The sequence below is a fragment of the Oryctolagus cuniculus genome, chromosome 13 (assembly GCF_051225735.1).
Source record: "Oryctolagus cuniculus isolate XC-2025 breed Fujian yellow rabbit chromosome 13, ASM5122573v1, whole genome shotgun sequence".
In the NCBI taxonomy this organism is placed as follows: Eukaryota; Metazoa; Chordata; class Mammalia; order Lagomorpha; family Leporidae; genus Oryctolagus; species Oryctolagus cuniculus.
The window spans coordinates 44,992,713-45,004,715 of NC_142879.1; the positions used below are offsets into that span (position 1 = coordinate 44,992,713).

Below are 12,003 nucleotides of genomic sequence, written 5' to 3' on the forward strand. Positions count from 1 at the left end.
TCTTACAGTCCAGGTCTCTGTTGTGGCCCGGGAAGGCAGTGGAGGATGGCCCAAGTGCTTGGGCCCTGCACCCTCATGGGAGACCAGGAGGAATCACCTGGCTCCTGGCTTCGGAAGGGCGCAGTGCACTGGCTGTAGTGGCCATTTGGGGGGTGAACCAATGGAAAGGGAGACCTTTCTCTCTCTCTCTCTCTCTCTCTCTCTCTCTGTGTGTTTATTTCTGCCTGTCAAAAAAAAAAAAAAAAAGACTAGCTGAAATCAGGACTGTTTTCTTTCTCAGTGACTTACATACTTCAAATGAGTCAAAATATTTTCCTGGACTGATATAAAACACTTGTTGCAGCTTGTGGAGTCCCTATCATTTATTGTTGGACGTACTTTTTCTGTGGAGTTACTTTGTCACACACTGGGGATCAATTGATGAAGCATATTTCAGCCTTGTCTTCAATTCTAGTATGGAGCAGACCAGCAGCCCATTTCAATGGAAGCTTGTTGATTAGTGTGAAATTCATACAAGACAGGCTTTATTTTGTGACAACCGTCCTTACGTATTTTTCAGCTCCAAAACTCTGCCAAGAATTTTGGCTATAGTATTATACTTGGGTTTTCTCCATATCCTGGGAGATCAGAATTGGTTTAGAGGCATTAATTGTGATAGTGCCATTTACCAGGAGGCAGGAGCAGAGCTAAGCATATGGAAGAATGGATATTTTAGAACTTTTATGCCTTGAACAGAAATCTGAAAATACAACTGATCCATTTTAGTTAAATAAGTTTACAGCTAGAGTAAGTTCTGGATTCTAAGACCAGAGTGTGGTTTTTCTATTTAAGAGTTAACTGGTTGGAACTCATAAAAGATTTTGATAAAGTAGCAAGCTATAAAATCAACACACAAATATCAATAGCCTTGGTATATACAGTTAATACCATAGCTGAGAAGGAACTTCTACAATCAATCCCATTCACAAAAGCTACAAAAAAAATTAAATACCCTGGGATAAAATTGAACCAAGCAAGTCAAAGAACTCTATATGAAAATAATAAAACATTAAAGAAAGAAATAGAAGAAGACATAAAACAGTGGAAAAACTTTTCATGCTCATGGATTTGAAGAATCAATATCATCAAAATGTCCATACTACTAAAAGCAATCAAAATATCAACAACATTCTTCTCAGATCTAGAAAAATGATGCTAAAATTCATATAGAAAAATAAGAGACCCTGAATAGCTAAAATAATCTTGGACAACAACAACAAAGCTGGAAGCATCACAATACCAGATCTCAAGACATACTACAGGGCAGTTATAATCAAAACAGCCTGGTTCTGGCACAAAAACAGACACGTAGAACAATGAAACAAAATAGAAACTCTGGAAATCATTCCACTCATCTACAACCATCTTATCTTTTACAAAGGAGCAAAAATCAATCCCTGGGGCAAAGATAGTCTCTTCAACAAATGGTGCTGGGAAAACTGGATCTCCGTGTTCAGAAGTATGAAACAAGACCTCTACATTACACTTCCACAAAAATCCACTCAAACACACAGACCTAAATCTATAACAAACAATCCAGTTAAGAAATGGGTGAAAGACCTGAAGAGACATTTATCAAGAGAGGAAATTCAAAGGGCCAACAGACATATGAAAAAATATGCTGGATCCCTAGCCTTCAGGGAAATACAAATCAAGATCAAAATGAGGTTTCTCCTCACCCTGGTTAGAGTGGTTCTCATACAGAAAACAAACAACAATTGCTGGCAAGGATGTGGGGAAAAGGGTACCCTAATCCACTTTTGGCGGGAATATAAACTGGTGCAGCCACTGTGGAAGTCTGTCTGGAGTTATCTCAGAAATCTGAATTATAGATTTACCATATGATCCAGCTATCCCACTCCTGGGAATTTACTCAAACCAAAAGAAATCAGCATCTGAAAGAGTTATTTGTGCCCCTGTGTTCACTGAAGCTGAATTTACAATAGCTAAGATATGGAATCAACAGATATCCATCAATTAAAGATTGGATAAAGAAATTATGGTATATATACACTATGGAATACTATAGAGCAATAAAAAAAAGAAATCCTGTCATATGCAACAAAATGCATGCAACTGGAAATCATTATACTTAGTGAAATAAGCCAGTCCACAAAAGACAAATACCATATGTCCTCTCTGATCTGTGGTAACTAATAGAATACCTGAAAGACAATCTATAGGAATGAAATTGACACTTTATGATGCAATGATTTTGAACACCCTTGTCTTGACTGGTGAGGAGCAATGCTTTTTCTTTGTCTTTTGTTTTCTTTTTACATTTTTCTTCATACTGTTTGTTGATCCCTCTACAAAGTGTCGGGTTAATCTAATGAGTATAAAGTTAACTGAAAATAGATTTTTGTGAAACAAACAATAAGAATGGGAGAAGGAGGAGGAAGAAGTGTTGGGAGTATGGGTGGGAGTGAGTAAGGGTATAAAGAACCACTGTTTCTTAAATTTGTGTATATGAAATGCATGAAGTTTGTATTCCTTAAATCAAATTAAAAAATAATTAAAAAGAAAAAAGAAAAATGAGTTAAACAAATGGGAAGGTTAAAGCAGATTCAAACATTTTGATACTAAATGTTCAAAGTAATATTTAAAGATAATTTTGAAAGCCTTATTATCATAGGAAACTGATTCTTCTCATTTAGAGGTACTGAATTATTGGTTTCAATAGTTGCTTTATTTTGTGGACAGAGCACCATTTATGTCACTCAGTGGAGTTAAATCTTTCAGAACTTACTGAAAATACTGTTCTGGGAATATTGTGATAATCAAATATGTCAGTTTCTGTATCAAGGAGACAAAGTAAGTTCTGGACTTCACAGATGGGTTATGTAGGAGCCTGAAGGGAAGGAAATGAGACTTCCTTCCTGTGATTGATCAGCCTTTACAACTATATTATATCACTTGAAGATAAGTCTGATGTCATATAAATGTCTCTCTGAAGCCAGAACTCAGCTTCCCACTACTAACTCTGACTTTCCTTCTTGCCCTGTTTGTCATTTCTTTTTATTAGACTTTATATTGTGCTTTAAACTACATCATGCAATATAAAATTTTATTTTAAAATACATTTATTAATATTTGATATATTAAAAATCCACCCTAAAAAGAAAAAATCCCATAAGATGAAAATTATCTCTAAATTCACAACTTGGGAAAGTTTTCAAAGACAGAAATGTGGAGCTTGTCTTTTGTCTCTGCAGTTGCACCTGCATAGGTGACTGCGGTGTCTAATGTTGGGATATTTTTCTACATGAAGTATCCTGGTATCTTCAATAGTTTCATATAAATTTTGAATGTGGAATTAATCCTTTAAAGTACATATTTTTGTGGGATCAGTTGGTGTGTGGCACTTGAGAGTCTGATATTACTTCCAGGAAGTAGAGACAATGCTGTAATTAGCTTTGTGTGCCCAGTGCCCAGATAGGCAGTTGGCAAATAGTAAACAGAATTGTTGCAGGGAAGAGTGCAGCTGTATTAGAGGTCTGCATGCAAATGTAATCTAAATACAAAAGTGAAATTATTTCCCAAAGACTCAAGTGAGATTTTTCTGAGTTATTTAGAACAAGTGCCTTTGTGATGAGTTTGTAAACTTACATGAAATTCTTGGTGAGATTCTTTTTCAAAACAAGACTTCAGACATTGCCAACTTAAAGATTTCCAAAATTTCCAGTTTTCTATTGTATACATTTCCTCCCTAGAAGTAGCTATCGTGCTAAATCTGAGAGTTTTTTTTTGTCTATGTCTCATTTGTTATTTGAAAAAGAATTAAATGAATAAGCTAAACTCAGAGCTGTTTAATGTGTGGCTCCCTACCCTCATTTCCTTACCCAGCCAAGTCTTAGCTCTTATGGACATGTTGTGTCCCACTTATGATTATGAGAAATGGGAGAGTGTTTTCCATGTAAGCTGCCTTTCTGTGTTCACATGTGATCCTTATGTTTCCTCTTGGACTTCATGTCCTCCAGTTTCTCCTCCTCTGGGATTTATGGTCAATGAGCACAATTGATTTTCCAGCCTACACTGTGTACCCTCCTCGTTCACAATGGAAGCAGTTACTGCAGGGAGCGTATCCCTAATGAAGGGGCTCCTATTTACTCCACCTTGCATTTTCTATTTTTCTTACATTCTCTACTATCTTACACTATCAAGATGCCACTCTTGGGGCCCACACTGTGATGTAGTAGGCTAAGCCTCTGCTTGTAGTGCTTAGCACTATGGGTGCTTCGCCTATGGGTGCTGGTTCCTGTCCTGGCTGCTACTCTCCTGATCCAGTTCTCTGTTAATGGTCTGGGAAAGCAGCAGAAGATGGCCCAAGTGCTTGGCCCCCTGCACCCACGTGGGAGACCCAGAAGAAGATCCTGACTCCTGGCTTCAGATCTACCCAGCTCTGGCCATTGTGGCCATTTATGGAATGAACTAGCAGATAGAAGAACTTTTTCTCTGTCTCTTCCTCTCTCTGTCTGTAACTCTACCTCTCAAATAAACAAAACTTAAAAAAAAGACTAATCCTGTCATGGTGTCTATTTAAGTCAATAAATAAAGAAAAGCTTATTATAGATAAATTTTAAAAATTTCAAGTATGTTAATATTGTTGTACATTAGAAAGTTAGACTTGTTCAAAATAGCCAAGATATGGAAACACTGAAGTATGCTTTGATGGATAAATAAATAAGGCATCTGTGGTGCATATATGCAATGGAGTATTATTCAGACCTAAAAAAGGATAAAATCTTGCCATTTACCACCACATGGATAACTCTGTAGGACATTAGGCTAAGTGAAATAAGCCAGAAAGAAAATTTAGAAATTAGACAAAGTGTTAATATTCATTTGCAAAACAGTGGTTAATAAGAATAAATATTTCTGAAATATAAAGTGTACAAGTAGTAATTACTATATAATATACAATAGTCTAGTAGTCTAGTAGTCTAAATTTATGAATTTTTAAAACATTTAAAAACATTTATTTATTTGAAAAGCAGAGTTACACACACATACATACGCACAGACAGAGAGAAAGAAAAAAAGGAAAGAGAGAGAGAAAGAGAGAGGGAGAGAGAGAGAGAGAAAGAGATCTTCCAATCTGCAGGTTCACTTCCTAGATGGTCCCAAGAGCCAGGCCTGGTCCAGGCTAAAGCTGGGAGCCTGGAATCCCATCTGGGTTTCCTATATGAGTAGGAGGGGTCCAGGTACTTGGGCCATTTTCTGCTCCTTTTCTAGTCACAGTAGCAGGGGGCTAGATCAAAAGCAGAGCATTTGAGACTTGAACTGACACTGTGACATGGGAAACCAGCATCACAGGCCACAGCTTAACCCACTGTGCCACAACACTTGCATCTCAAATTAGATTTTTGTTCTCAGAATCCTGAATGCTGATACCTTAGATATAAATATGCTTTTGCACCATAGAATATGAAAAAAAAATTTCTTTTTTTTTTTGACAGGCAGAGTTAGACACTGAGAGAGAGACAGAGAGAAAGGTCTTCCTTTTTCTGTTGGTTCACCCCCCAAATAGCCACTAGGGCTGGTGCCCTGTGCTGATCCGAAGCCAGGAGCCAGGTGCTTCCTCCTGGTCTCTGATGCGGGTGCAGGGCCCAAGCACTTGGGCCATCCTCCACTGCCTTCCCGGGCCACAGCAGAGAGCTGGACTAGAAGAGGAGCAACCAGGACAGAATCCAGCGCCCCAGCTGGGACTAGAAACTGGGGTTGCCGGCGCCACAGGTGGAGGATTAGCCTAGTGAGCCAATTTCTCAACTTTTTTTAAATGCTCAGAATACAATTTCTGTCCCTGAGCTATGGTCTTTTTTCACTCTACATGCTGCAGTTTCTTCATAGGGTCTCATTGGTATCTGTCTCTTAAAGTTGCATTGCAGAAATTAAAGGAAAGTAGTCAAAAAAGAGCTCAAGTACCTTTGAGAAATAAAGTCTAAGGGAATAATTTGAATGTACAATTTCATAAACCAAAATTATCCTGCCTCACAGAATTTTATATTTAATATTTTAATGTAATCTCAACTTCAGTATATTGTTTGTGAATATACACAAAACCATGTGTTTCACTTGTAGAAGCAAATTAAAATGAATTGATAAGTGTGATTCGGTGTTTTATATTAAGCAGCAGGATTTTTTAAAATTATTTTTGTCATTTATTTGACAGATGGAAGGAGAGAGAAAGAGAGAGAGAGAGAAACTCCTATCTACTGATTCACTTCCCTCATCAGGGCTGGGTTGGTTCTTAATTTACCTTAATAAGCAATATCAACTTCCTACTCAGTAAAAAGAGGATATGGATTTCATTTTTATTGAGTAATTCTAATAATTGAGTTTATAATATTTGAATACATTTTAGTAACTATAATGTTCAGAATTACATGAATGGGATTAAGTAAGCACAGGAATTAACACAGAACATTTCTGTATCATTTATGTCTTTATGGTGGTCCTGCTTTCTATTTATATGTTTTCTTTTAGTTTTTGAAAATTTTCTTTCAGGAAATAACATAATCATGAAGGCTTACATTGTTTCAACAGGGTGTACCTAGGGCAATAAATATTCATGTTTACCTGGACATAGAAATGGTGCAATTACTCAAGTTAAACATTGTCTAATGACACTCCTCTGAAAGAGCAACTTAACTGCTTGGAAAATCACTTGGTCAAGTAGCTGATAGTTACCCATAGTACCATTCATAAGAAGCAAGTCTAAAAATAGAGAAAAGAAAAAATGCTTCTTATTATGGACTCAATATTACAACTGCCTGATCTCTATTAGCCAATACAAAATATTGCTCTTCTCCCTGGCCAGAATGTCACCATTCCCAGTGAAGGTAGCTCTTTGGTTCCTGTTGATTTCCTGCTTGTTCAATTCTCCATTGAGTCAACAAGGGATAGAAGCCTTTCAGTGCAGCAATGGGATTGCCTTGCCTCCTGACCAGGTGTGTGACTTCACAGATCAGTGTGGGGATAACAGCGATGAAGAGCAATGTAAGTGCCCTTCTCTTTTCTCCAATGTCGGTTTCCTGTGTCTTTAAACCAGGGTTCCGTGAGCTGTCTTGGAGATTGGACTAGATTCCTGGGCATGCACGGGTTTTGTGTTGCATGCCTAAATCAGAAATGAAAATGTGTTCCATAAATTAACAATTTTCTAATATCAAATCACTGAAACTTTAACTGGCTAGATTGTATTTTAGGTCAGTTTGTACTGATTTTAAAGGAATGATAAGCAGAAATGCAGCTGTTACGTTAATGAACTAAAACTGAAAAGCTCATTAATGCAGGTGTAAAACACTGTGTGAAAAGTATGAGCTTAAGCTTGAATTTAATATAAAAACATGTGAAATTAATTTTAGCCTGGATGGTTAGATTTTGCTTCTGTTTACAGGATGCTACTTCCCAGAGCACTGGCTCCAGTTGTGCATGTAATGCAACTTTGGGCTGTGTCCTTTGCTTTTGGAGCAGTGCATACTGCAATAGTTCAGAGAGTATGAGACCTAAATGTGGGTTCTGCATGATGCATTTGCTACGCCATCCTGAACTTTCATATTATTATAAAATATCATAAAGTGAGATAAGCCAATTCTAATGGCTGGGAACATCTCCCATTGCTTAATGTAATAGCATTGAAGAACAGGAAGCAGTTTAGCAAGGGAAAGCATGGAGAGCAAAATGTGTTTGTAGCTTCTACTGCGATAGTAAATCTTGAAGGAACGCTGCATTTCAGCACTGGGAATAGTGTCATTTTTACACGCAGTCACCTTTCATAAAACACATTTTCTTGTTTTTAAGATTTATTTATTTCAGCCGGCACGGCGACTCAATAGGCTAATCCTCCGCCTGTGGCACCGGCACACCAGGTTCTAGTCCCGGTCGGGGTGCCGGATTCTTTCCCAGTTGCCCCTCTTCCAGGCCAGCTCTCTGCTGTGGCCAGGGAGTGCAGTGGAGGATGGCCCAAGTGCTTGGGCCCTGCACCCCATGGGAGACCAGGAGAAGCACCTGGCTCCTGCCTTCAGATCAGCGCGGTGCGCCGGCTGCAGTGCGCCAGCCGTGGCGGCCATTGGAGGGTGAACCAACGGAAAAGGAAGACCTTTCTCTCTGTCTCTCTCTCTTTCTCTCACTGTCCACTCTGCCTGTCAAAAAAATATTTATTTATTTGATTTGAAATTAAGAGTTACAGAGAGGGATAGAGAGGGAGAAACAGAGAGATCTTCTAACCATCAGTTCCTTTCCCAAATGGCCGTGATGCCTGGAGCCAGGCTGAACTGAAACCAGGAGCCAGGAGCTTCTTATGGGTACAGGGGCCTAAGCTCTTGGGCCATTTTCTGCTGCTTTCCCAGGTGCATTAGCAGTGAGCTGGAGCAGAAGTGGAGCAGCCAAGACTTGAACCAGTGTCTAAATGGGTGTCTGAAGCTGTAGGTGGTGGCTGTACTGGCTATGCCACAGCAAAGGCCCCAACCACATTTGCATACAGTTGCTGTGGATTCATTGTTAGTTCACAGTAGCTATTGCTTAAATTAATTATCTGGTGGCACCAATTGTGTTATTGTAGATCATTTTATACAAATGTATATTTTCTATTTTATTCATGTACCAATTAGTATGTATATAAATCTTCATTTTCTTCTGCTAAAATAAGATTCTGCATAATTGATTTTGCTATTGTTTATCTTGCATTTAAATAATGTTATTACTACATTAAAGCAAGAAAACTGACTACTGAAAACTGCCTCTCTGTAGCAGGAAAGAAAGAGACTGACAATTTCTCTCCTGTAGTTTGAGATAGCTGTCACACTATTAGTCCTTAGTAATTTTTTAAAAAGATTTACTTATTTATTTGAAAGACAGAGTTACAGAGAAGCAGAGGCAGAGACAGAGAGAGGTTTTCTGTCTACTAGTTCACTCCCCAGATGGCCACAACGGCTGGAGCTGAGCAATTCCAAAGCCAGGAGCTAGGGTCTTCTTCCGGGTCTCCCACATGGGTGCTGGGGACCAAGAACTTGAGCTGTTTTCCACTGCTTTCCCAGGCCATGGCAGAGACCTGGATCAGGAGTAGAGCAGTTGGGACTTGAACTGGTGCCCATATGGGATGTAGGCACTGCAGGCAGCTGCTTTATCCACTACACCACAGTGCCAGCCCCCTTAGTAACTATTATATACAAAGCCCAGGGGCCTGCGCTGTGGCGCAGCAGGTTAACGCCCTGGCCTGAAGTGCTGGCATCCCATATGGGCGCCGGTTCGAGATTCGAGACACGGCTGCTTCACTTTCGATCCAGCTCTCTGCTTTGGCCTGGGAAAACAGTGAAGGATGGCCCAAGTCCTTGGGCCCCTGCACCTGCGTGGGAGACCTGGAGGAAGCTCCTGGCTCCTGGCTCCTGGCTTTGGATCGGCGCAATTCCGGCTGTTGTGGCCAATTGGAGAGTGAACCATCAGATGGAAGACCTCTCTCTCTCTCTCTCTCTCTCTCTCTGCCTCTCTTCTCTCTATGTAACTATGACTTTCAAATAAATAAATAAATCTTAAAAAAATGCAAAGCCCAACCAGGGACAAGTATTTGTCCAATTTCTCCACAGAGGCTAAGTTTAGGATGTTGCCCCTAGCTCCAGGTTTTAGGAGAAAGCCCTTACTCTTCCTCCGTGAATGGCAAAGGAGAACTGCTTGGCTATTTTGACAAGAAGTGCAAAGTCCTTTCCATTAGGAATCTCCATGAAGCTTCCTGTAGCACTCTCACGGTGATAACATGCCTGGCCCTGCTTCAGGGAAAAGGTTAATGTGGAGGAGAAAGCTGCAAAGTAGAAAAGGTTCTGATAGCTCATAACCTGGGAGGGAAGCGCAGGCTCAGAGCTGCGGAATAAACACAGTTCATTTTAAATGTTACGAGGCGGGGTCACCTTTTGGCATTTATACTTTTCATTTTCATTTCTGAGAAGTTTCCACTTTGACATTTTATTTAAAATGTGGATAAGATCCTGTAGATAAAATTGAAAATCACATTAAGTATGAATTTCTTTTATTCACCACATTAGAAGAAAAATGTGAAGGGATAATGATGGTCAAGTACTTTCATTCTGAAAACTTGTGATGCTAAAGTTATAGATCACATTTTTAAGAAATCTAACTTTGTAATGATGTACAACTAGCCCTATTTTGAGAAAAAAATCAACCCATGCTCCTTTTAATATCCAAACGGTGTGACTATTAAAGAAATGGACTAAAATGTTGACTTTTCTTAATAAAATTTGCATAGTTGAAGTTAGATTTCAGATGCAATGAGTGATACTAGTAGTTTTTTGAAAATATATTTTATATGATGAACATAATTTTAATAATAAATTCCTATTGCTTTAACTCAGCATATATTTTTAAAGAAATTAAGTAGAAAATTGAATCTTCAAAATAGAACAAATTCTATTTACAAACAATATTAAGCACTTGATATATAGTGAGGAAGAAAAATGGTTTGTAGATGTAACAAGTGTTGCATGGAGAGTCTCTCTTTTATAGCAATTTTTACATCCTTAGCCAGGTAAAAATGTCTTTTAATCTTGGTCTGTGTATGGTTAAAATCATATTACAAGTTCTGTGTTGTCTGTTTCCATGCTGGTCTGTAATGACTAGTCTTCCTCATTCTCTCATTATTTTTATTAACATTATTTTAAATCAAAATATTATATTTTAGGGTTCATAGTATTTTTGATGTTATGCTATATGTATACAATGTGACATGAATAAACCAAGAAAATTAACATGTCCATCACCTCATTTATTTATCAACTTTGTGATGAGACATTTGAAAATTAACTAATTATTTTAAAGTATACAATACATTATTATTGATTATAGTCACCCTGCTATACAATAGACCTCAAAACTTAATCCTTTTGTCTATTTGAAATTTTTGAATCCTTTGTTAAATAACTTCTCGTTCCCTTATCTCATCCCCTAGTCTCTGGTACCCATCTTCCTGCTTTCTGTTTCATTAAGTTCAACTACTTTAAATTCTACATGTAAATGAGTTCATTCAGTATTTGTCTTTTTGTTCCAGTGGTAGTCCATTGAGCAGAATGTTCTCCAGGTGCATCCACATGGTTACAAATGACAGATTTTTTTTCTTTTTTAAGGCTGAAGTGTATTCCACTGTGTATTTTTTTTTTTTTTTGACAGGCAGAGTGGACAGTGAGAGAGACAGAGAGAGAGAGAGAGAGAAAGGTCTTCCTTTGCCGTTGGTTCACCCTCCAATGGCCGCTGCGGCCGGCGCGCTGTGGCCAGCGCACTGTGCTGATCCGATGGCAGGAGCCAGGTGCTTCTCCTGGTCTCCCATGGGGTGCAGGGCCCAAGCACTTGGGCCATCCTCCACTGCACTCCCTAGCCACAGCAGAGAGCTGGCCTGGAAGAGGGGCAACCGGGACAGAATCCGGCGCCCCTACCGGGACTAGAACCCGGTGTGCCGGCGCTGCAAGGCAGAGGATTAGCCTAGTGAGCCGCAGCGCCGGCCTCCACTGTGTATTTGTATCACATCCTGTTTATCCACCCTGTAGTCAATGGATACTTAGGTTTATTGTATATTTTGGTTGTTGTGAACAATGTGGCAGTGAACATAGAGATGCATAAAAACCATTAGCATATTGACTTCAATTACTTTGGATATATACCCCCAGATGAGATTGCTGGATCATAGGGTAATTCTATTTTTAATTTTTTCAGGAACTTAATACTGTCTTCAAGAACAGCTATATTAATTTGCATTCCCATCAACAATGTATGAGAGTTCACTTTTTACTGCATCCTTGTTAACAATTATTATCTTTTATCTTTTTGATAAAGAACATGCTAACAGGTGTGAGGTCATCTGCATTTCCCTAATGATTAGTGTTAGTACACATTTTTTAGAATTTTTTTTATTTTTGATTAGTTTTTACCAGATTCAATATTGTCTATAGATACAATTTTTTTTTT

At 38.7% G+C, this 12,003-nt stretch overlaps 1 protein-coding gene across 1 annotated transcript in view; it reads left to right on the forward strand.

The window, feature by feature from the left end:
- The first annotated feature begins 6,696 nt into the window (after positions 1-6,696).
- MALRD1 (MAM and LDL receptor class A domain containing 1) overlaps positions 6,697-12,003 on the forward strand; it is a 407,814-nt gene continuing 402,507 nt past the window's right edge. Inside the window, exon 1 of the mRNA XM_008268638.5 lies at positions 6,697-7,038. Within this exon, the coding sequence (XP_008266860.4) occupies positions 6,861-7,038 (178 nt within the window). The 5' untranslated portion in view covers positions 6,697-6,860. The remainder of the gene's footprint in view (positions 7,039-12,003) is intronic.